Below are 25,687 nucleotides of genomic sequence, written 5' to 3' on the forward strand. Positions count from 1 at the left end.
CTCCATTACCGGCAATTCTTACATCAAGATTGGATGTTTTTCTAAAAGCTCAGCTCTAGGCCTGCACTATCCAGGTCAGACGAGATGATCACAATGGTCCCTTTCAGCCTTCAAAACGATGAATAAAGCCTAGATGTCTTTAAAACAAATCAACATCCCCTCCCCTCCTCCCCCACTGCAACCACTTGGAATAGCTGGTGCTTAAAGCCCCAGCTTGCCAGAGGCAGATACCATCCTACCTGAGACTCGTTTTGAAAATAAGGAAGTTTCCAGTCCTCGTAAGTGGAGAGAAAAACTGGAAAACGTGACTCTGAAAGGCTCAAACCAGGATGCAAATAGAAAGAACCTAAATGTATTGTTTTATTATTTTTAAAATGTCATGATTTTTAAGCTAATCTTCTGATTTGGGGGGAATGGAATGCAATTCACCACTGAATGATTAGCAGTTCTGCTCCCCCCACACCGAGTCCCCTGGCAACCCAAAGCTGCAAACCTGAAAGTGAAACGGATTAGTACCCCATATGAAATTGGCATGCCTGTTTCACAGCTGGGAGGGAAAGGGGAGTATCAAGCAGGACGCAATCTGCCTGCGCAGTGACATTGCTGTTTGGACTGTTAAAGTCTTTCCATTTCCAACAGGTGAGGCTTCACCCACAGCCCTGGCAAAGCCAGCCGTTTGCGATATAGGATTTCCCTCTCAAGTTTTCCCACTCTGAAGCTCTGCTGGCAGATTTTGGCTTGACCCTGGGCTGCTCCCCGAAGACAGTTTCACCGTTTACCTGCCCCATCTACTCCAGCCCTGTGCCCAGAAGCCCAGGCAGCGACTGTAAAAGGCCATTGTGCAGCGCTGTGGAGTTATAGGCAGGCCCTGGGGAACAATACAAGGAAATGCTCTTTGCTAGGACGGGAACCTCCTTGTGACACCACATCACGTTAATGAAAAATGAGTCCAACTCCCCCACCCCTGCTCCCAACATGGGCCAGGATTTCCATGGCAACGGATTAGATCCACGGGAGAGACTTGGGGTCTGCAGGAATCATCAGTCACTAAACCTAAAGGCAAGAGGCCTGGCAAGGCTCTGGGGTTCGCACACGTGAATCCTGACCCGTTAACCCCTCCCTAGGCTCCCTTGAACAGTCGGTCAAGCTGAATTGCGTGTGGCTTTGTGACTTAAACCAAATCTGAGCTGTACTCTCCAGAGTGAGAAAAAAAAAACAACCCAACAACCAGGCATTAACCCCTCCCGTGCCCCCCAGCAACACCACAGTTACTACCCAATTTAGCAAGTGAGCCAAAACGGAAATGTTTATAAAATGGACTTTCTAGAAACATTCCACATCGACCCTGAGTTCCGGAAAACGGCTTCCCTCTCTAACATGCAACATAAAATAGTTACAAAGGTTTGGGATGATCTCCAGTGATGTTACACCACACCGTCATTACTAAATCTATCTAGATCTCTGTATAGCGCTGTGGATAGACAGGATCAGATCCTCAGCTGGGGTTAGACACCCTCATTCAGCAAAGCGTGTGTTTACCTGTAAACACGGGAGCATTCCCAGTTACTTCAATGGAACAAGTGGCTGATTTCGAGGGTTTTGCTGCATCAGGGCCAGATGGCTCGGGCCCTTACAGCAAGGATTCGATCCTGCCGAGTGGCGTCCTGTTGAAGGAGCTATGTTGATTTACACCAGATAAGGATCTGATCCTATATCTCTAAAAAGAGACTAATAATTTATACATCTATGTACAGTGGTTGTCTCTATTTAGTGCTTATCTGTATAAACGTGTTATTTTCCAACACATACTATACTGTGCTCGTCTGATAGGGTAATTTTGGGGAACACCCCATTGTGCCAAGACCAGTCACAGGAACGACCGTTACGTGGGTAGAGGTTTTTCTAAACCGTGTCAGCAACGTGTACGGCCGATTGCCCTGGTTTTAACAGCAACATTCCAGGCAGCTTTGGAAAATCCTGGCTGTCGTATGCCTGTTACATTAAAACCACAACATCAAAACCAACCGCTCTTTTCTAAAGCCTGGCATTCTAGGCGACTCCCCAGCACCCAGAAGAATAAAGGGCAAGCAACGCCAGCAGCGGTTCTCACCCTCTGCCCAGTGCCTTCGTTTGGCATGTCTCTTGCCAGCCTGGGCACTTTCACTCTTGCAGGGACCTGGGGGAAGGTTTCATTAAAAATCTGCCACCAATTGTTTTAGCCCCTCTCCACAGATATCAGGTTTTAGGATCTATTTAACAAACGCAAACTCCATGGCCACTGATGCATGTGTCCCTTTAAGAGAAATACATGAGCCGGATTCTGCCGTTTACACCACAGCTGGAATCCTGGCTCCACTGCAGATCATGGGGGGTTTTCCATTGACTTCAGTGGGGCCAGGATTTCTCACAGTCAGTGTAAAATGCCACCAGATCAGCCGGAGAGCACAGGTGCAGTGAGCATGAGGGATATACCAGGATCGGACCTATTGGCTGCAAAGGGACTGCTCTGGGGGCAGGCCCAGCCACTGGTACTGAGTGTTTCCAGCCACGGAGTGGCAGGGAGAGGCTGCTCGGCTATTCCTGAAGGCAGAGCTGGGGTGCAATTAAAACCTCAAGTGGGAGGGAGGGGGGACCAAGGAAGGCTGGAGCCCTCAGTCCTTTGGCATTAGAGTCCCTTTCTTCTCTTACACGAAGGCAGACGCCTCTCCCCTCTCAGGTCACCTGAGGTCACATAACCATGACCTGAGCATAGGTCATCAGCATGGTTTGCACCCAGGACCTTCAGCTCTAAAGCACAAGGCTCTACTGCTCCGGCTAGAGGAGTTCCCTCAGCTGGCAACAGTAGCAGGCTGTTGTCCACGTTGTAGGCTACAAGCACGTTACTGACTCTGAGGTCTCCAGTATATCAAGTCTCAGGTTCCCCAGAGCACAGAGCCACTGGGCCCCTCCCCTAGGGAATGATACACCCTTTCCCTGCGCACACGGCGAGGGCAGAGTCCACACATGTCTAGATCCACAGGACAGCCCAACACATGAGAGGGGAGGGGAGGGGAGACAAGAGTTACAGACGGGGGGGTGGAGGATATAGAGTCTCCAGCAGCAACGTCAGCAGAGGGAAAAGCAGCCCCCACACTCCCACCCCAGGTCACAGAGGCCGGGTAGGGAAGGATCAGGGAAGCAGCGAGTCCAGGAGCAGATGAGACAGTGCCGCTGCCCCTCATGTCCTCCGGGGAGGGACGTCTCCAGCCTGGATGTCTCAGACGGATGCATCAACTTCTTGGGAGGGCAAAGTTTGGCCCCGATGCAGGACCCAGGGTCTCTCCCATCTCTCGCCAGGGTCTTGCCTGGATCTGGGTTGAGTTTAGAAAAAAAAAAATGGAATGACTCAAATGAAGGAGGAAGCCAGCGTGCAGTCCGAGGAGCTGAGAAGCTGCCCAAGCCGGTCCAGGGAGGTAAGAAGTCAGAAGACACAAGTGGCGGGAAAAGAAGGGAGCCCAGTGGCCTGAGTGAAGGCTGACAGGAGAGCGAGATGGAGCAGGCACCTGCAGAGAGAGAGAGGGTAGGATCAGGGGCAGCCGGACCAGGAAACCCCAAAGAACCACGGCCAGTTGGCTTAGAACGAGACCTGGGCACAGAAAAAAAGCTTCCGTCCCCTGGAAATATTTCACCTGTTTTTGGTGCTGAATCAGGAGGAGGAGGTCAAAATGTCACAAGTTTCTCACAGAAGTTCAAAGAAATGGCAAAACGCTGTTGAGTATTGAACTGATCTGAAACAAACCATCTTCCTGTGCCACCACGGTGCCTCATGGGAGTTTGTAGTTCCGGTGCCTCACACCCCCATTCTTCCCTCTGGGTGGGCTCGGAGGCTGAACTACAACTCCCATGAGGCACTGCGGCCACACAGGAAGATGCGCTTTAATGTTGAGCGGATTTGGAAGAAAGAACAAAACATTCTGGTTCCGTTCAACAAACCAAGATGTTTCCATTGAGGTGGAACTGGACCCCAAACAAAGGATTTTGCTGAGATTTATGTGACAGGGGAAAAAAAAACCCCAAAAGTTTCAGCAAAATCAAAGTTTTTCCAAACTTTAGAAACATTTGGTTTTGTGGCAACTACATTTTCCATCAGAAAAAACATTCTGATAGAAAATTTCTAACCAGGTCTAGTTCGAACCCAGAACCCTGCCACTGGAACTAAAGGAGAATCTCCATTAGCTGTTTGCGGTACAGGGGTTATGACAAATAGTGGAGTAGATCTGAATCCATCCAGTAGAGGGCAGAAGACACGCACAAATTTAAGGGCCAGCTTTTAACACTCAGACCCACCTTCCCAGCCACACACAGACTAAACCTCTTTAGTCTCTGATTTCTCCTACGTGGCCTGTCGTGTGATCCAAAACTATAACACAACAGACCCAAGACTGGCCCCAGGTGCAGCACTTGATGCAAATCATTCATATGCTTTTGATTCACACCCCCTGAAAGCCTGGCTCAAGGGGGCCTGGAGTGGTGCTCCCCTGGGACTTCACACTGTATTTGGCAGGGCTGGGCACAAGTTGGGGGAGGTGGGGAGCAGCAGATCTAGCTGTGTGTCGGGGATCAAAGAACACCCACCAATATGGAGCAGAGCTGCCCCAAGAAGGATCATGGATGCAGCATTTCCCATCGGATCCCCTCTACCCCCATCCCTTCAGAGGGCGCACAGAGTGTGATCCATATGGGCAGTGCCAGTTCTCCCAGCCCCTGGGGGAAGTAAATCTGCTGCCCAAGAACAACCTGGGCACACAGCAAAGCCCCTGGGAGCGAGGAGCCCAGCCTTGCTCTATGGCATCCCCCCAGCAGGAGAGGGTAGGTGAAGGGGCATAATGCAGTTCCCTCCCCCACCCACACCCCTTGCTCAGAGGCCAACTCACCTGCAGTGCCCTGGGGCCGGTCTCTCGCGTGCTTCACCTCTTGCGGAGCCGCCTCATAAAGCAGCAGGTGATGGTGGCGAGGATGGTGATGCCCGTGAAGAGGGCGCTGGCGACGCCCACGATGAGGGGGATGAACAGGGTGTCCATGACTGGGGGGGAAGAGCAGAGAGGCCCATCAGACCTGGTGCGGGAGGGGGCTTTGAGCAACCGGGCCCGGGGGCCATCAGCCGGAGAGCTGGCAGAGAAGCCGGGTGGCAGGAGGTGTAGAGGGCTTGGACGGGAGGGGGATTAGCTAGGCTGCCCTCTGGTAGAGGGCACAGAGCCAGCCCCATTTTGCCCAGAGGCACCTCCAAGCCCCACAGCAGCTTCTGCTGTCAGGCTGGACAGACGCATGGCGCATTGGGGGGCAGCACTCAGCAAGGACACGTGGTGGGGGGAGGGGGGCGGGAGGGGAATGCACCAACACTCACCCAGGACTATGGGGGGGTGGCGTCACACCGGCACTCACCCAGGGCGTAGGGATACATGGAGAATGGGCAGCACCGAGTGGCACTCACCCATGGCGGAGGGATAAACCGGGGGATGGGGGAGATGCGGCGCACACAGCACTCACCCCGGGCGTAGGGATACACAGGGAATGGGCAACGCCAAGCGGCACTTGTCCATGGCATAGGGATAAATGTAGGGGGGTGCACGCAGAACTCACCCCGGGCGTAGGGATACACGGCGACGGAGTTGGACTTCACAGCCCCGGCATTGTACCAGCTGCGGTCAGGGTAGCGCACCCAGGAGGTGACGGCGCAGTGGTACCTCCCCTCGTCGGACGGCTGCACCCCGTGGAGCCGCAGCCGGTGGCACTGCGGCCCCACCTTGTCCAGACTCATGTCCCCACCGGACGCCCGCCTGCCCAGCTCGGCCACGCCCTCGCGGCTCACAGACGCCACCATCCGGCCCTGGGGCTCCTCCTCCCCCACCGTCACCTCCACCCACCAGCTGACGGCCACGTGGACGGCCTGGGTCAACTCCACTGAGATGTTGCACAGCAGCTCGGCTGTGTCCCCGCGGTAGGTGGCGGGGACGGGCAGCCACGCGTAGACCTCCAGCACCACAGCTGCAGGGGAGAGACAAGGGCAGCAGGAGTTAGTGCACCGGAGCTATGGCCCGGGGCCCAGATGCTGAGCCCCCAGGCCCAGCAGGGTCTGAACATCCCCCACCAGCTGAAGCCTGATGCCAGCAGAGGCAGAGGGTCTGGGGCCACACATGGAAATGCAGAGAGGAGGGAACATCTAAAAAACATCACAAAGTTGCCCTTAAGGCATCCCCCAGCAGAGGGCGCTGTAGGGAACAGGGCAGGAGAACTAGCTGTGGGGGGAGCTCCTAAATACTCCAGCCCCGGCCTCCCCCAGCAGGGAGCGGGGCAGGAGCGCTGGCTATGGGGTGCTCACACCCAGGCCAATCACACCCTGTCGGAGCAATAGGAATCAGCATGGCCAGGGGCACAGGGCAAACAGCAGGAGTAGGGGTGCAAAGGGCCCCCCCCCCAAATGCATGCCAGCCCCCCACCCAGTCCAAGCTTTGTACCTTCTGATTTCATGTGCACCTTCAGCCCCTGCGAGCTGCTGCTGGCCACCTCCCGCAGCTGGGCATTAGGGGAGCGAATGTAGGCCCGGGCCACGCAGCGGTAGGTGCCCGCGTCCCTTGGCTGGGCTGACTCGATCCGCAGCCGGTAGGAGCCGGGGTCAGGTGTCAGCTTCTGCAGCGAGACTTGGCGCCGGCCCACTTGGCTGTTGGCATAGCTCTCCCCAAGGACGGCCACCCCGTCCGTGTCCAGCTGCGCCACCAGCAGCCTGTCCCCCTCGCCCACCTCCCAGCTCACGGCGTATGCCACGTGGGGCGCAGGCGGCACGGGGCCTGATAGGTTGCAAAGAAGCTCCAGGGCATCTCCAGCGCTGAGCCGGACCCTGGGCGGGCTGGCCGACACTGCCAGCTGGCTCGCTGAAAAGGAACCAAAGAGAGAGCTGGGGGAGTGAGAGCATCCACACAGCCCCATCGGCCCCGCCCCAAACGACCCCGTGCTCAGAGATCATTCCACCTAGCACTGACATGTAGCCACCTCTGGGGTGGAGCATGGCTGCTGTTTAACAGCCACACAGCAGTGCTGCACAGCAGCTGAGGGCAGGGGGTGAAGGAGGATTCTGCATTCACTTTGAAGCTGCCTGGGGGACGGCGGGGCGCGAATATTTCCCTGCCAAGCTGCTGAGCCCTTCACACAAACCTCAACCTGTGAAGCCAGCCAGGGGAACCACAGAATCCAGCTCCCGCGAGGCCCAAGGGTCTGATTCCCTGCCACCTTGCCCCACTTGGTCACTTGCACGGCAGTCGTGCAAACACGAGTGCTCTGATTTGTGCCCACTTTGCACCGGAGCTGCACTTTGCACAATCTCGGGGGACAACAGGCCATGCGGTCCCTGCTGGTGGGGACAGACCAAGAGGCAGGATCCCGACAGGCGCAGGGCTAGCAGCTCACGCAGGGCCGGTGCCCGATCCCCCCGTGCCTGACAGGCAGCATCAGCAAATGCCCTGCTGCCCCATACTGCCCTCCTCATGGGAGCCCAGCCCAGCAAGCACCAACACAGGACGTGGCTTGGGGGTGGAGCCAGCCAGGACTCACCGATGGACTGGACAGTCACCTGGGCCAGCGCTGCCCGCTTCTCAGCAATCAGCTGCCAGCTGCCGTCGGGGTCCTGGATCCATTCACCTACTGTGCAGTGGTAGGTGCCCGCGTCCCCCGGGCGCACCTGCCTGATCGCCAGCTTGTACTGCTCACTGCCTGCCTTGGCCACAGAGAGCTCCCCAGCCCGGTACCGCTCAGCAAAACTCCCGCCAGCTTCCACGGCAAAGTCGCGGCGGACCCCGACCACCTCCTGCAGCGTCTGGTGCCCCACGGGGGCATCTGGGGCCGACACCCCGAAGGAGACGGAGAGATGGGTGTGCTGCTGCGTCTGGCTCTGGGCCGTGCAGCTCAGCTGCAGCTCCTGGCCCTCCGACAAGCTGAGCTGCAGCGGGGAGGTGCCAGCCATGCGGCTTCGGAGATGGGGCCTGGGTGTGGGGGCCAAGACCCAGAGCATGTCAGGGATCACTGCAAGGGTGCGGAGAGAGAGAGTGAGACATAGATGTGAGCACGGTCAGGCCTGGCTTTGTCTTGCTGGTCACTGAAGTTAGGGAATCAAAATGCCCAGGGATGACCCCTCAGCTCCACCACTCAGGGAAAGCGTGTGGGGAAGGAGAGAGCTGGGGGGTGCCGAGTCAGAGCCAGATTGGTCCATGGTTCCAGAATGAGTTTGGGGCAGAACCAGGAGTCAGGCTCCCATCAACCCTCTCCTGCTCTAACGGCTCTTTCCCTTTGATGTCCGATATCTTCCCCCCACCCCGACCCCCCATAGCTTTAATCCCCTTGGACGCTGCCTCATGGCCATAAATGCCTGTAGGCCACAGGCTGATGGGAGAGAAAACCCCGCAGCCCTAAGGACACCCCCAAGCCACAGCTCGCCCTTTGGTTCCTCAGCACCCCCTGCTGGCTGAAACAGGGGGGTGGAGCTATCCCAACACCAGGCAGAGAGTCCCAGAGCGGCTCAGTCACTAGCCCCTGCAGGACACTGAGATCCCAATGGGCCATGGAGCCCAAACTCCACTCTCACCCCCATGGGGCGACACTGGCCAAACCCTTGGGTTGTAGCCACAAGGGGCCTGATCCTGTTCGGGCCTAAGCACTCAACTCCCAGGGCAGCCACCGAGCCAGGGCGCAGGTTTGCAAGCTGCTCTCTCTGGCCCAGCAGCCTTTGTGGAAGTTGACGATGCCTGGCAGGATTGGGCCCCTAAACCCAGCTGACCCCCCGCAGCTTTGGAGCCCTTTTCCAGAGCCTCTGGATGGCAGAACACAGCCTCTGCTAGCCCAACTCCCCTACCCAGCACTGGGGCTCAGGCTGCCCAGCTCTGGGGCGAGCGCACGGTTGCCTCCTGTCCAAGGGGGCTCCCTCCAGGACAGGGCTGATGCCCATGGTGGGTGGGAGCTGCTCCAGGTCTGTAGATAAGAGCCAGAGCCCTGGACCTCTCTGAGGTGAAAGACCCTATTGCGCACCTCACTCATGCCAGGCAGGGAGAGCGTGAGGTATAGGTGGGGGGCGGGGGAGATGCCTGGATCTCCTGTGCATCTGCCATGCCTCAGAGACATCCCAACCCACACCCCTCTCACCCAACAAAACGAATCCCCCTGCTGGGGCCTGCTCTGCTCTGCGAAGGCTGCAGCATGTCTCCCAGCCCATCCCGCTCAGGAGCTCGCTGGTCCCCTGGGAAGACCCCAACGAGCGAATCCAAAGAGCCCAATCAAGTGGGAACATCCCAAGGCGCAGCTGGCTCCTGGCCAGGCTGCAGGGTATGAGGAACTGCAGGGTTCCCCATTCTCTGTCCCTGGTCCCCTTTCTGAAGAACAAGCTCCAGAGGGGCGATATGATCTCAGCCATCCATGCTGCGTTGCCTGGCATGCGGGCGCCGGGGATTCCCACAAGTCGCTCCCTTACAGGAAAGGAAAAAGCCCCGAGATTCCCCTCAGGGCGGCAGGGGGACAGAGCGCGTGAGGGTGACTCCACACCTGGGTGCAGTCACTTTTCACCTCCTCAGAGCCAGGCCCAGGCCCCACGAAGGGCCCTAGCACAGACAGGTACCTGCAACACAACACTCCTCTGGCTCCACAGCCGGTGCCGGGAGAGTCAAGCGCATGCCCGTCACTGGGCCCTTTTTGTGTATATAGGAGACTCTCGACTCAGCAGGTGCCCTAGGACTGGGACAGCAGGAGGCTGGGGATCAGGACTGAGGGGCATCAGCAGAGCTGTTGGGGGGAGTAGCTGAGACAACTGAGGGGGGCAGTGGGTCAGGCTTTGGGATGCCTTGTACTCCCCATATTCTAGATCATACCAAGCTCTGCGCACGGTATAAATTACGGCAGCCTTGAGGTTGCTCTAACTTGGAACCCTGGGGCAGAGTAAGATAGAGCAATCTCAAGGCTGCTGTAATTTACACTGTGGGCAGGACTTGGTATGATCCAGACTATAGGGAGTGCATAAAACAGAATCCTCCCTGAAGCAACAGACTGAGGGCAGAGAGCATTTGTACAGCGCCTAGCGCAATGAGGCTCTGACCTAGGCCTGGCCCTTGGGCACTACCATGGTACAGAGAACAAGTACAGGGTCAGTCACTATAGCGGCCTGATGCACCGCAGCCACCCACCTCCTCGTGCCTCATTTGCACCAGGCTGCAGGGTATGAGGAACTGCGGGGTTCCCCACGCTCTGTCCCTCTTCCTCTTTCTGAAGAACAAGCTCCAGAGGGGCGATATGATCTCAGCCCTCCTCACTGGCCCTCGTCACTGGTGTAAGTGACACATACAAGGGTCTGGGTGGCAGCAGAGAATTGGGATCTTTATTTTAGGGATTCATCTTGGCACTGGGGGGTGGGCGATAAGGGGGGTTTACAGCCACCCTCCCTGTCTTGTCCCCAAGGCTGGAATGGGGTAACTGGGAGCCAGGCGGTGTGCATGGGGCAGCCCCCAGCCCTGGAGTCCCCCGAGTTGCACGGCACCCAGGTACCTTTCAGCACCACCTTGCTGCTGTAGTTGCCATGGTACATGGAGTCGGTGGTGGGCGTGTAGCACTCGTAGACGCCGGCGTCCTCGGCCCGCAGCCGGGCCACGCGCAGCTCCACAGCGTCGCCATGCAGCCGCTGCACCGAGACCTCGCCGCTCTGCACGCGGGGGCTGAAGAGGGCGTAGGGGAAGGCGGGGTCCCTGGTGCTGACTATGCCGATGGAGATCTCGGGGGCCGTCGGGCGGTACAGGAACCACTCGAAGTGCTGCAGCGTGGGGCCCTCGTACTCCGAGACGCTGCAGGGGATGGAGATGGCTGTGCCCTCCACGCGGAACAGGGGCCCTGGGGGCAGGTGCACCTCCCGCGCCCCACACAGCCCTGCAGAGAAGGAAGGGGAGGCGTTAGCGATAGGGGGAATTACAGAGCACAGCCCGTCTCATCCCTCAGCGCATAGGGGCCGAGGAGCTCCCATCCCCCACCTCTGTGCCCCCCTGGGGTCTGCGTCCCCACAGTACACTCCTCTTCCCAGGAACCCCACAGTACTTCTCCTGGGGCTCCTCTAGGGGCCCCAACCCCTGCCAAACACATCCCCAGAGCCCCACCCCCCTCATTGTGCCCCCTATCACTCCATCATCCTTACACGCTCTCCTTCTCAGGCCCCCTATACATCCCCTGGGGGGTCCCATGTCACAACTAGCCATGTACTTCCTCTAGAGTGAACAGCCCCCAACCAATGGGCTCCATCCCCCATGCCTCCAAGACCCCATCCCCCAGGAACATCCCTTGGACCCATCCTCCACCCAAGCAAGTCCAGAGCACCGCTCTCCCCAACAGTCAGTTGTTCTCAGCCCCCAACTAGCAACATGCTGCTTGTCTCCCTCTAGTGGCTGCTCCACAACAGGACAACAGCCTACTGCTGCCAGCAGCATCACTCCTTCAGCTCCAGCAGCGGAGGCCAGGGCCATGGTGCAGGAGGCCCGGGCCATGGTACAGGAGGCCCAGGGTTCAAGTCCTGGCAATGTGGGGGTATATGAACTCCCACTGGAAAGCGGCTTCCTCCACCCTGGCCCTAGGTGCCTTGGCTCCTGGTGCAGAGACCAGGCCAGCTGGCGGCGGAGGGAAGGGAACTGGAGTGGCTTAAGGGGAGGAGGCCCCGGGACATGGATCACAGGTGGGAGCAGATGGGACTTGTGGACAGATAGCATCCATTGAATCCCTTGGTCTTTCCAGCCCTGGATCCCAGACCTCTTCACAGCCCCGACCCCGAGGAGCTAAACCTCCCAGCCCCTGCTGCCGCTGCACAGGGAGGGGGAAGGGGCTGCCCCAGGTCACACATCGAGTGGCTAGGAAAGGAACCCAGGAGTCCAGCTTCCGGATCTGTGCTCTAACCACTAGAGAAGGCTGCCTCAGGTTTGGTTTACAGAAACCATGGGGCAAGTGATGATTTACCCCCTCCCCTGTCATTCAGCCCCATAGCAGGGAAATCCTTTGCACTCCCCCTGTCCCAGCCCCCCTGCACCCACTGGACTCAACCACCTGCTTCCAGCACAACTGCATCCCCCACATCCTCTCTCACCTGTACAGCTCCCAAGCACATCTCAGGACCCAACACCTTCCCAGAGCCAGCTGCACAACTTCCCCCTCTGCTCCCCCAGCATCAGCCACCCTCCTCTTCTGCAGCCATCTCAGCACAGCCTGCCTCTCTGCCCCCACAACTTCTCTAGTCAGCCCCGCCGCTTCAGGCTACCGAGCACCCTCTCCATCGGCCATCACAGAAGTGTCACTTTTGCTGTGTTGCTTTCGTCTGCGAAGTGGTTTCAGATGGGGCCAGATTCCAGGCTGCATCCCCAAAGCGATCCCATACCGGGTGGGGGGAGCAGGTTGCACTGCTACTGCAGGAGCCGAAGCAGCCCCCAGCGTAAGCCAGAGCAGCCCCAAGGCAGCTCTAACTTATGGCAGCTTCCCCAGAAAGTCCGTAGGGCTACATAGCTCAGCTGACTCCCCAGGCCTGCGAGGGGGCCACATAGGTGCTCCTGAACCCAGGGAGGGTGCTTCTCCCCCGGGGGTTTCACAGCCGCTGGAGCTCCACAGAGATGAGGGGTGGGGTTGGTTTGGAGCCTGGCATTGGGGTCAGACTCAGCTCACCAGCCCTTTTCTCCCCCGCCTGGCCCTCTGCCCCATGGCCACTCCCAGTCCGCAGCTGCCGGGAGCACAAACCATGACGCTGCCCGGGATTCCAGACACTGGGCCCGACCCCTTCCTGCTGGGAACTGGGTCAAGGCACAAGGGCCCCAAAGGGCAAGCAAGGAGTGCCATCAGCCCTGGATCCAGTCCTTGCTTTCAATCACAGGTGGCATGAGTGTAGGAATCTCAGACCCATTCCTGGTGAACGTTTGTCTCCATTACAAAGCCACAGGATTAGGCAGCATCTGCCCTGGGCTGGGACAGCTGGGGGTGGGGGGACCTGTAGGCTGGAACTGAGGGGCAGGGAAAGGGGGAGCCCTGGGCTGAGGTAGTGGGGGGGGGGCTGTGGGTCAGAATTGAGGGATGAGATGGGAGCCTTGTGCTGGGATAGCGGGGGGTGGGGCTGTGTGTTGGAATTGAGGAGTGGGAGAGCCCTGGGCTGGGATAGTGGGGGGGGTTGTGGGTTGGAATTGAGGGGCTGGGGGAGCCCTGGGTAGGGAAGGGGGGGCTGTGGGTTAGAACTGAGGGGAACCCTGGGTTGGGATGGCAAGGGGGAGTGGGGTTTGGAATTGAGGGGCAGGGGGAGCCCTGGTGGGACAGTGTGGGGGCATGGGCTGGAATTGAGGGGCATTGGCAGAGCCATGGATCGGGGCGGGGGGGGGTGCCCAGTGCGGGGACAGCAGGGGGGGCTATGAGTAGGGACTGACAGGCACTGGAGGAGCTGGGCGGGTGGGAGACTTTGCCCAGCTCAGCCGTTCCCTCGTGAGCAGTAAATTTACTTCCAGAAGCCAGAACAGTGACTGGCTACATATTTGCTTCCTGCCTTGTGCTGGAGCCGCCTGCCTCGCTGGCGCACCAGCCCCCAAGGGCTAAACCCCTCGCGCGGGAGGAGAGACGCCAACACTCCCTTGGCCAGCAGCCAGGAGAACCACACGGGCATCAACTGACTTCCAGGGCGGATGGGGGAGCCGCTGCGATTCCTGGGGCAGTTCAGGGCGAGAGCTTCCCTCACCCTCCCAGCAGACAGACAGCTGCCCTGAGAGGCACCTTCACCTGCAGCTCCCCAGAGGTCACGGCTGGGAAGCAGGGTCGGGAGGCGGGAGCCAAGCCAGGGGTCTGAGCCCCACTGGTATTATGGTAGTGCCTAGAGATCAGAGGGAGGGCCCCCTCGTGCCAGGCGCTGCATAGGCGCACAGGGAGAAACTGTCCCTGCCCTTGAGAGCTCACAGGACATAGGAGGGGAAACTGAGGCACCAAGCAAGGAACTGAGGTGCCCAAGGCCAGTGGCAGAGCCAGGAACAGACCTCAAGTCCCAATCCAGTGCTCCGGCCTCGAGCTCACACTGCTACAACCTCAGCTATTTAGCAGCTCCTCAGGAAGAGCTAAGAAAAAACATCTCAGCACAGAACAAATCACAAGCCAGAAAAGGGGCCTAATTCCCAGCAGATTCCCCGATCAAACAGACTGGGGAGTGAGGCAAACCAGCCCCTGCCGGCTCTGCTCTGCAGCCCAACCCAAGGACCTTTGCTCCCGTCCCTGAGCGTTTCCACCCCTGCTCGTCCCCGCCCGAGGACAGCTAGCGCCAGCCTGACATGCCAGCCTTCGTCCCAGCGCAGACCCGGGTCTATTGCCTCATCCTCCACAGGGACAATCGGACTCGGCGCGCGACAGCTCTGGGATGCCGAGGGGACAATAGGGAGGAGGGGGGATGCAGCGCCGTGCTTGCAGCAGGCAGGATGCACAAAAGGCTCCTTCTCTTGCATTTGCACCGTGCAAGGCAAGCTAGCCAGACACACACATGCGCTGCACACCCGGGTCATGCCACCTGGCAGCTAGCTGAGATCCAGGCTGCTCAGACAAAACACAACAGGGACTGGGTCTCAAATGGGTCACGTTTCTCGGTGCACGTTAAAGGGCAGTGCTCGGCACCAATTTCGTTCACTCCGGCACAGACGCTCGTACCTTGATTTCAGCCTGGCTTCTCGCAGTTTCGCTTGTGTCGGCAAATTGACAGGAGCCAGCTAAACCGATCTAGCCATTTCCTGGCTGTGATTTAGTTAGACGGAGGCCGTTTCCGTGCATGGACTAGGTGCCTGAATGGGTGAACTCTTATAAGCCTGGCCCTAAGACTTCAGGCTGGATCACAGATGTCAAAGGACCATCGTGCTCCTGCGCGATCCAAGTCAGAGATTATCAAACAGATGCCCACAGCCAGCTCCATAATGACTGCATGAGCCAGAGTGGATCTTACAGACAGACACCCCACATCGCTAGGGCAGCCGTTCCACTAGGTAATTCCCCTCCCTCTTAAAAATGTGCCCTTATTTCCAGCCTGAATTTGCCCAGCTGCCACTCCCCACTGCTGGATCTCATTCTGCCTTTGCCTCCTGGACCAAGGAGCTAATTAACCATTAGGGACAAGACGACTCCTGTTTGTTTACCACACGCAGCAGGGCCTGATTCTCGTTTGCACAAAGGCCCGTTTACACAGACCGCCAGCGGGCGCCGAGGGGCCTTAGAGCCAGCACCGCCGAAACTCACCAGCCAAAATAATTGAAACCAGGTCCTGCCCCGAAGAGCTGACAGAGAAGGCAGAGAGGCAGGGGTGGGGGGTTTGCTGCCGGGTGAGCACCACGGGAGAAACAAGAGGTCCCTGTGTGGTGGCTGAGCAAATAGGAAGGTTTCCACATATAGGGAGCGAGTTGGGGGGGAAGATGCACTTACGGCAGCTGTGCCAAGGGGCCCGATCGGAGGCTCCCATTGGCACCAGAGTGGGGAATAAGCCTTAGTGGAGTCACTAGCTTTGTAACTGGCATCCAGGTACAGGATCACCCATGGGATCCCCGAGACGACATGTCCCTGCCCCTAGGGCGCCCATGGTGACGCAGGTAGGCCAGGAGCGAGCTGGCCAGCCAATGCAATCATGCCAGCCCCTAACTCTTGCACAGCACAGCCATGATCCCAGCAGTCAGGCACCACCGCCACTCTCAATATGCCGGCCTCGGCCATATCGTCCAAGTGCAAATGGGGAAACGGAGGCACAGAGCAGGCAAAGTGACTGGCCCAAGGCCACACACAGAGTCAGTGGCAGAGATGGGGATAGACCCCAGGAGTCCTGATTCTCTAGCCCGGCTCTAACTACTAGACCCCTCCACTTCCTGATAACTCCCAGTCAGACCAGAGCTAAGGCTGAAAATCCAGAGCCAAACACACCTGCCCGCCCCCACCTGGGCCATGTCAAAGAGACGAACAGCCCCTGCTGAGCCTTGGTGCTAACTGCCAGGCCCTGTGTGTGCTTTGAGATGTTCCAGGGTTCCCTATGGGCCCTGGGGGGCAGGGAATAGCTACAGTGTGCTCTGGCCACACCCGCTATGGGCCCTGGGGGGGCAGGGAATAGCCATGGCACCTGTGCTCCGGTCACGCCCCCATCTGCCCCTTGTGGGCCAGAGGGTCAATGGCTCATACCCTTCCCCTCGTGCCTTGATCTTAAACCCTCTCTAGAGGCAAACGGGGCTGGCTCTTCAGATCAGGGGCCCTTCCTTAGAGCTGCCTTTCTGCCCATCCCTAGCCGCCCCCACACCCCCCTCACTTGGAGCAGATCACAAGGCCCCGGACTCCAAGGCCCCCTTTTTCCTGGCACAGCCTCTCATCCAGCAGCCTGGAGCTGCAGCGGAAAAGATTCGAAGGCGGCAGTTCGACACATTCAAGGTTTTTTTGAACCAGGGAGTGAATATTTTGTGGTGAGGAAAGTGACTCACCCTGGCTTTGGTTTCTAAGTAGCATTTCCTGGTTGGGGGGGTTTAAATTCAGCACAGAAAAAAAGATCAGGAGCAGATTCTCCCCCCCCACCCCCTTTTTGGAAACTCAGGCTGGAAGGTCTGAAAAGTTTCACTCTTTGGGGGGCTCCTCTGGAACTTCTGGGCTCTGCTCCCGGTTCCCCTTTCCTCCCCTCCTCCCGACTATGAAACTGACCAGGTATGCTGTTAAACAGACCGGGGGGATGACAGCTGAACTTGGGGGTGCCTGTGTCAACTGGGGGCGGGGGCTGTGAGACACAAGGAGAACGCCAGGCTCCCAATCTAATATTTAGCAGTGCATTTGCCTTTCTGCTGCTGGGCTTTCAAAATAATATATTGTGGTTTAAAATCAGAAGTCAGTTTGAGTGAGGATTTTTTGGGGGGTGGGGTGAGGGTAGGGACTGTTTGATATACCTAGACTAGGGATTATTATTGTTTGTTTATATTACAGAAGTGCCTCGACTCCTCCGCTGAGATCAGGGCCCCGCTGTGCCAGGCGCTGCACGGATAGAGAGTCCCTGCCCCAGCTGAGATCCTGAGCCCTGCCCCAATCCCCACCCCTCCCAAAGTCCCAGATCCGTCCATATTCATTGCCCCAGGTGCCGCACAGACACAGCTAGAGACACAGTCCCTGCCCTGAAGCGCTCAGTCTGCACAAAGGGTTTAGGGAACGGCAGATTTAAATCTTGATTTAAAATCTGCCGGTGATGGAGAATCCTCCCCAGCCCTGGGGTAAATTGTTCCAGTGCTTAATTACCGTCACTGTTAAAAATCTATGTCTCATTTCCAGCCTCAATTTGTCTAGCTTCAATTTGCAGCCACTGGCTTGAACCCAGATGCCCTTGGTCCCAATCCCATGCCACAGCCACAGAGCCTGTTTTCCTCTCTAAGGCATGGGGCTGAAATGCAGCGCGCGGGGGGCAGGGCGGGGGGCTGGCTCCTTCATGATGCCGAGAGAGCATAACAACTCCTCTCCTTTGTTGTCATCAAGGTGCAAACTGGGAACCTCAGCGTCACCGAGCCCCATCTCTCCAGCGGTAGCAGTCCTAGGCCGTTATCTTCCAGCAGTCTGGAATGGAATATGACTCACGCAGCGCTGGCATGCTCGACTAATTCCTTGGGGTGTTGCAGGAGGAAAGCAGGGTCCCCAGAGCTTGAGTCTCACAAGGTTCAATTACTCTGCCCGGTCACCAGGGCAGAGGGTGGGTGCTGCAGGGAAGAGACGGGTCTGGGAGCTGGGATGGAGCAGCCTGGGCGGTGGATCAGTGGTGTGGCCAGAGCACCCTGCAGTTATTTGCAGCTCCCCGGGGGAAGAAGGGGGTGAATTAGAGCAACCCTAAGGCTGTTCTAATTTACACCAGGGGCAGGCCAGGGCCTGGAATATAAGAAGTGCCAAGGTGGTTTAAAGCCCCTCCCTGCCCAGTGTCCCCAGGGCAGAAGGTTAATGAAAAATCAGGCCCATGACTTCTAGCTGTGATCGTTAAAAGGGCCCGCAGGGCCCGCAGAGCAACTCACCCTTCCGCATGGGAATTGAGGCAGATTTATGCTGCTTCGCCACTGAAATTCCTTTGGGGGTGGGTAAAGCTCTGACCATGCGGTGCAACCAGCAAGCGCTCGGGCCTGGAACAGGGACCACGATGTCCCAGCTGGGGAGCCGTGGGGTGTGCAGACCTGGGGGCAGAGACTCCTCCTGAGCCCTGCCCCAATCCCCACCCCACCCAAAGTCCCAGATCCGTCCATATTCACAACTTGGGGCCTGGCCAGCCAGCCCCAGGCAGGACAGATGGAGTCGCCTCCTGGGCCTGACCTGATCTTGCCAGGGCCTCATTTGAAGCGTCCAGAGCCTGTTCTTAGCATGTGGCACAAGGACGACATAACCCCCCCCACCCCCAACCCAGGAGCCAGCCAATGATCAAAGCCCAACGGATCAGAGGGAAGCAACAACAACAAATGAGGATCAGACTAAATAAATGGAGAGAGACAGAAAAGACAACCCCCCTCCCACACACATACACCCAGCTGCCCGCAGAGGGCTGGGACCATGCCAACAGGCAGGTGCTGCGGTAAATGGGGGTCAGGCCCCATTGCTCTGGGGTGGGCTCTGGGTGGCAAAGGTAGCCCTGGAGGTGTGATCTGCAGGGGTAAGTGCCATGGGCACACATTTCATGGGGGGGGGGGGGTGATAAGTGGGACAAAGGAGTGGGCCAGTCTCTAGGCAGATGCAAGGCAAAGGGTTGTGGGGAGACTGGAGAAGGAGAGATCAGGTAGGGCCCTGTTTCCTTGGATTGGCAGGGGAAATCAAGGGATGTGAACCTTCATCCCCCACCATGGTCCAAGGGGGCTCCCCCCCACCTCCGCACTGCGCCCCCAGCCGCCAAGGGGGCAGGGCTCCCCTCCCCCCTCGCACTGCGCCCCCCCCCCGGTCCCCAGCCGCCAAGGGGGCAGGGCTCCCCTCCCCCCCTCGCACTGCGCCCCCCCCCCGGTCCCCAGCCGCCAAGGGGGCAGGGCTCCCCTCCCCCCCTCGCACTGCGCCCCCCCCCCGGTCCCCAGCCGCCAAGGGGGCAGGGCTCCCCTCCCCCCCTCGCACTGCGCCCCCCCCCGGTCCCCAGCCGCCAAGGGGGCAGGGCTCCCCTCCCCCCTTCGCACTGCGCCCCCCGGTCCCCAGCCGCCAAGGGGGCAGGGCTCCCCTCCCCCCTTCGCACTGCGCCCCCCGGTCCCCAGCCGCCAAGGGGGCAGGGCTCCCCTCCCCCCTTCGCACTGCGCCCCCCGGTCCCCAGCCGCCAAGGGGGCAGGGCTCCCCTCCCCCCCTCGCACTGCGCCCCCCGGTCCCCAGCCGCCAAGGGGGCAGGGCTGCCCCATCTCCAGGAGCACACATGCCAGAGGCCCCCCACACATGCCAAGCAACCCGGGCTCCCCGCGCCCCATGCCCCCAGCAGCCCGCGCCCCGGCGACTCACCCAGCAGCAGCAGCAAGGAGCCCAGCACGCCCCGGCGCAGCGGCTCCCTCACGGCTCCCATGGTGGCGAGCACCGGCCGGGGGCTAGGAGCCTTCGCCGGGGACGCGCCGCCCGAGGCAAGACAGCCCGCGGCCCCCTGCGCCGCCTCGGTCGCGTTCGGCCACCCCCGGCGCCGCCCGATTGCAGCGGGCGCGCAGCGCGGCTCGCCGAGCTGGGAACAGCCGCTGGGCTGCCGAGATCGATCCCCCGGCCCGGCCCCCGCCCCAGCCTGCGCGCCGCCACGTCCCGCGCCTGGGCTCAGGGCTACAGTCGGGGCGGGAAAGCCCCCCCTCAATTTTCTGCGTCTCGGCTGCGGCCTCCCCGTGGGAGGGGTGGGGGTTGCGCTGAGCGTCCGTGTGCAGCTGTTGCACGTGTCCCACCCCAGAGGCGGCTGCATGTCAGTGCCGGGTGTGGTAAGGGGTCCTTGTGGACCATTACTGCCCGGCTGCTAAACAGCTGCCTTCTTCCACCTCAGAGGTGGCTGCCTTTGAGTGCTGGCTGAGCAATCCTTGGCCCTTTGCACAGTGCTGCCCAACAGGGTGTAGGGGAGCTGCCCTTGGCAGGATGGAGGGTCCCTGGGAGAAGAGGAAATCTGGAGACTTCCCCACCCCCCTCGTGAAATAAGATACCTTAAACTCTGAGAGAGAGTGAGGTCTAGGGAGCCAGGACTCCTGGGTTCTATTCCTTGCTCAGGGAGGGGACTGGGGCCTAGTGATTAGCTCAGAATCCTGCCTGTGGAGCAGAACTCCTGGGTTCTGTTCCCCGCTCTGTCACTGACTTGTGTGACCCTGTGTGAGCCTCAGTTTCCCCTATGTATAATGCAGGTGGCCCTGACCTACCTTGCAGGACTGGAGGCAGCTGGGATTGTTGGGAGGGTTAATTCATCATCTGGCTGTGGAATCAGACTTTCCTATAGCAGTTCAGGAGAAGGTGAAGGACCATTATTGTTAGGGCAGGTGGCGCTGTTGCACCCAGTCATATAAGGTCTGTTTGGTCTCAAGGGAGCAGTGTCAGTCTTTGCTGAAGTGCTGCCTTGTTGTTACTTTTTTGGGGATACAATTGCTTTTGGGGGAGCTGTTGCAAGCAGTTTGCTCCCTGCTGGAATATCTTGAAGGAGAGTCAGTTCTTGGGGCAGAGCTGCCCCCTGGGAACGAGGTGTGGCTGTGTGGGCTGAGATATCAGAGAGGGGGGCGTTGCCTGCCTGTGGTCTGGGATGCCACTGTTCTGGGACTGGTGCATACAGTGTAAATAAACAAGTGGTGCTAAGAATACACAGGGGCTCCATGTCACAGGTTTCTCCTCCAATGGAAAACTGACTTGCTAGGCCCCAAAATCTGCTACTGTTTGGCAAAGGGGTGACAACATTAACCCTACTGCCCCTCTTATCATACAACGGTCTCCTGAACACAAGACTTATCTAGCTGCTTTTTCAAATGCAGCTCAGCTGTATTGTTGGGAAACTCCCCCAGAAGCCAAGAACACCCCACCCCTCCCCAGACACACACACTCTCACCCTTGGGCATGGACTAAGTGCTGGATCTGAGTGGGGAGACATGCAGGACCAGCTTGGGGCTTTGTAGCTCAGGCCCAGGCCTGCTGTGAAAGTGTTTGATGCTGGCTCCTTACTGCCGCGCCTGTGGCTGCTGTGGGAAACCCTCAGGCTGTGGGAAATCTTTCTCCCTGGGATCTGGTAAGAATCTGCCTGAATCTCGAGCCCCAGACCTCATGCCCAGCTCAGGGGAGTTTCCAGAGTCCATGGACATGATTGTTCCTCTTCACCCTGCTCCTGAGGGGACCTGATGCGGGGGGTGGGGGGGTGTGGAAGGGACCCAGAATCGAACCACCCAGCTCACAGAGCTCTGTGCTAGGCCCTTTGGTGATCAGCACAGAGCAGCCTGGACGCTACCCTGAAAGGCGCATTGAGGGTTCTCCACCTGGCCCCGACACAGGGTGGCACCAAACGGGCCTTACCCCTCCTGCCATCCTCACCTCGGCAAAGGGGGCAAGACGCCGTTTCCCTGTGAGATCCCTGGTCACTGCAGCAGCAGGCAGCATGAGTTACAGCAGCCTTAGCTTTGCTCTAAGTTACCCCAGGACCAGTTCAGAGCCCAGGAGCAAAGAGCCACCATGTCCCTGCTAACCAGGCATCAGCTGAGGATCGAGACCACGTCCCGTCCACTTGGGTGTCTCATGGAACCTGATTCCCCGTCCCCTGCCCCTGGTGTGTCATTCACATCAGAGCAGGTGTGAACCCCTCCTGGGTGTGTTTCAGTCCCCTTTGCATGGGAGCCAATGGCTGCACAAACAGCAGGAGACAAAAAATGGCCCCGATGGGTTCAAATGACAGGATAAAAGGTTCATGAACTTGAACGAAGGATCCAGCCCGCTCTCTCCAGAGAAATCATTCAGGATCCACCCTCAGCCACCCCCTACTCCCTGCTGCTACTACCAGCTGCTGCCCTGCTGGGGCTGCTTGTAGAAGCAATTGTCTGCAGCGGGCCTGTCCCGGTCAATATTCCCTGCTCAGCTTGTTAGATGCGATTGATCTTGCCCTGGTGGATGCAGATTAATCTCCCCAGCACCTCCCCAGAGGAAACCACAGACAAGCTGTCAAAGCAGCCACCTACTAATGGATTCTTGGAGTCCAGAGCAACAGGTGTTGGCCCCCAGCAGTGCAGAATCCAAACAGCCTGTGGGCAGAGAGCAAAGGGCCTGGACTGCGCTGCGGTGAGTCTAGCAGTGAATGGAGGCCGCACCCCCGCTTGACTAAGGCATCAGGGGGAGTTGTTATCCAAGGGTAAGCCATGGAGAGAAGGTCTAATGAGGCAGGGAAGTGGTGTCACCCCAACACTGAGAGCAAGAGAGTGTCCATTGACTGCAGAGGGACAGAGGAGTGGGGGGTGATATTCTGCAGATGAAAAGACAGGCAGCTGGAGAGCTGTGGCTGGTGATAAATAAGTGGGGGTAAGCATTGGATGTATGGATAGGTAGATAGATGAGTGTGTATGGTAGTGGATGGATAGATGCGTGTACAGTGGTGGATGGACGGAGGGGTGTGGATGGTGGGGGGATAGATGTGTGTGGTGGTGGATGAAGGGGTGTGAATAGACATATGTGGTGGATGGAGGGGTGTGGATGGTGGGGGGGGTAGATGTGTGGTGGATGGAGGGGTGTGGATGGGGATGGATAGATGGGTGGTGGTGGATGGAGGGGTGTGGATGGTGGGTGGATAGATGGGTGTGGTGGTGGATGGAGGGGTGGGATGGTGGGGGGATAGATGGGTGTGGTGGTGGATGGAGGGGTGTGGATGGTGGGTGGATAGATGGGTGTGGTGGTGGATGGAGGGGTGGGATGGTGGGGGGATAGATGGGTGTGGTGGTGGATGGAGGGGTGGGATGGTGGGGGGATAGATGGGTGTGGTGGATGGAGGGGGGTGGATGGTGGCTGGATAGATGGGTGTGGTGGTGGATGGAGGGGTGGGATGGTGGGGGGATAGATGGGTGTGGGGGTGGATGGAGGGGTGGGATGGTGGCTGGATAGATGGGTGTGGGGGTGGATGGAGGGGTGGGATGGTGGGGGGATAGATGGGTGTGGTGGTGGATGGAGGGGTGTGGATGGTGGGTGGATAGATGGGTGGTGGTGGATGGAGGGGGGTGGATGGTGGCTGGATAGATGGGTGTGGTGGTGGATGGAGGGGTGGGATGGTGGGGGGATAGATGGGTGTGGTGGTGGATGGAGGGGTGGGATGGTGAGGGGATAGATGGGTGTGGTGGTGGATGGAGGGGTGTGGATGGTGGGGGGATAGATGTGTGTGGTGGTGGATGAAGGGGTGTGAATAGACATATGTGGTGGATGGAGGGGTGTGGATGGTGGGGGGGTAGATGTGTGGTGGATGGAGGGGTGTGGATGGGGGTGGATAGATGGGTGGTGGTGGATGGAGGGGTGTGGATAGATATTTGGTGGATGGAGGGGTGTGGATGGTGGGTGGATAGATGGGTGGTGGTGGATGGAGGGGGGTGGATGGTGGCTGGATAGATGGGTGTGGTGGTGGATGGAGGGGTGGGATGGTGGGGGGATAGATGGGTGTGGTGGTGGATGGAGGGATCCGCTTGGTTTCCAGTCAGGTGCCACTGACACGTGCCTGAGTGCATCTTTACCTCCATTTCCCATCCCAAATGCTGCTGCTGGCTGCAGAGCTGCAGCCTTGTCACAGCCCTCCGCAGGGTGGGAAGGGGTGGGTCTGTTCAGCAGGTGCGTTTACAGCTTACGCAGTTCTGAGAAAGTCTCTATAAAGTAAATGACTGTGCAAATTATCACAAGTGAGATCAGAATCCAGTTCAGACCCCATTGCAGTAAGTGGGTGAGTCCCAATTTTTGCTGCTGTCTTCAGGATTTGAATCCAGCCTGCTATCCAGATTGATGGGCTGGATAATCAGCCTGGTTTCATATCCAACCTATTTGTATGTAAATTTCCTCCAGAGGAGAAGCATCCATCTCCTTCCAAACAGGAGCTGCAACCTAGATAACAGACCAGAGAGCGCATTACACTTGCAGCGTCCTGCCAGGCCTTCTGTGGGATGGACTGAATATAAGAACGGCCATGCTGGGTCAGACCAAAGGTCCATCCAGCCCAGTATTCTGTCTACCGACAGTGGCTAATGCCAGGTGCCCCAGAGGGAGTAAACCTAACAGGTAATGATCAAATAATCTCTCTCCTGCCATCCATCTCCACCCTCTGACAAACAGAGGCTAGGGACACCATTTCTTGCCCATCCTGGCTAATAGCCATTAATGGACTTAACCTCCATGAATTTATCCAGTTCTATTTTAAACCCTGTTATAGTCCTAGTCTTCACAATCTCCTGAGGCAAGGAGTTCCACAGGTTGACTGTGCACTGAGTGAAGAAGAACTTCCTTTTATTTGTTTTAAACCCCAAGTAACAAGAAGTAACAAGAAGGGTTTCTTCAGGTATGTTGGCAATAAGAAGAAAGCCAAGGAAAGTGTGGGCCCCTTACTAAATGAGGGAGGCAACCTAGTGACAGAGGATGTGGAAAAAGCTAATGTACTCAGTGCTTTTTTTGCCTCTGTCTTCACGAACAAGGTCAGCTCCCAGACTACTGCACTGGGCAGCACAGCATGGGGAGGAGGTGGCCAGCCCTCTGTGAAGGAAGAAATGGTTCTGGACTACTTAGAAAAACTGGACATACACAAGTCCATGGGGCCAGATGCGTTGCATCCGAGAGTGCTAAAGGAATTGGCGGATGTGATTGCAGAGCCATTGGCCATTATCTTTGAAAACTCATGGCGATAGGGGGAAGTCCCAGAAGATTGAAAAAAGGCTAATGTAGTGCCCATCTTTAAAAAAGGGAAGAAGGAGGATCCTGGGAACCTCAGGCCGGTCAGCCTCACTTCAGACCCCGGAAAAATCAAGGAGCAGGTCCTCAAGGAATCAATTCTGAAGCACTTAGAGGAGAGGAAAGTGATCAGGAACAGTCAGCATGGATTCACCAAGGGAAAGTCATGCCTGACTAATCTAATTGCCTTCTATGATGAGATAACTTGTTCTGTGGATGAAGGGAAAGCAGTGGACGTGTTATTGCTCGACTTTAGCAAAGCTTTTGACACGGTCTCCCACAGTATTCTTGTCAGCAAGTTAAAGAAGTATGGGCTGGATGGATGCACTACAAGGTGCGTAGAAAGTTGGCTAGATTGTCGGGCTCAACGGGTAGTGATCAATGGCTCCATGTCTAGTTGGCAGCCGGTATCTAGCGGAGTGCCCCAAGGGTCGGTCCTGGGGCCGGTTTTGTTCAATATCTTCATTAATGATCTGGAGGATGGCGTGGATTGCACCCTCAGCAAGTTTGCAGATGACACTAAACTGGGAGGAGAGGTAGATACACTGGAGGGTAGGGATAGGATACGGAGGGACATAGACAAATTGAAGGATTGGGCCAAAAGAAATCTGATGAGGTTCAACAAGGACAAGTGCAGAGTCCTGCACTTAGGACGGAAGAATCCAATGCACCGCTACAGACTAGGGACCAAATGGCTAGGCAGCAGTTCTGCAGAGAAGGACCTAGGGGTGACAGTGGACGAGAAGCTGGATATGAGTCAACAGTGTGCCCTTGTTGCCAAGAGGGTCAATGGCATTTTGGGATG

The 25,687-nt window shown here is 57.9% G+C and overlaps 1 protein-coding gene across 2 annotated transcripts; it reads right to left on the minus strand.

The window, feature by feature from the left end:
• Window positions 1-332: 332 nt before the first annotated feature.
• IGSF8 (immunoglobulin superfamily member 8) lies at window positions 333-19,939 on the minus strand. 2 transcript variants are annotated; one of them, XM_084613587.1, is made up of 7 exons: window positions 19,489-19,939; window positions 10,555-10,929; window positions 7,585-8,052; window positions 6,495-6,908; window positions 5,620-6,024; window positions 4,914-5,062; window positions 333-3,350 (listed from the first exon to the last, which is right to left on the minus strand). In XM_084613587.1, the coding sequence occupies exons 1-6, from the start codon at window positions 19,922-19,924 to the stop codon at window positions 4,947-4,949; spliced, it is 2,214 nt and encodes a 737-aa protein (XP_084469713.1). In that variant the 5' UTR covers window positions 19,925-19,939; the 3' UTR covers window positions 333-3,350; window positions 4,914-4,946. The 2 variants fall into 2 exon arrangements, with proteins under 2 accessions (XP_084469713.1, XP_084469712.1); XM_084613586.1 differs by having other exon boundaries at window positions 333-3,542.
• Window positions 19,940-25,687: the final 5,748 nt, after the last annotated feature.

Source organism: Lepidochelys olivacea (assembly GCF_965140295.1).
Source record: "Lepidochelys olivacea isolate rLepOli2 genome assembly, chromosome: 24".
Lineage (NCBI taxonomy): Eukaryota > Metazoa > Chordata > Testudines > Cheloniidae > Lepidochelys > Lepidochelys olivacea.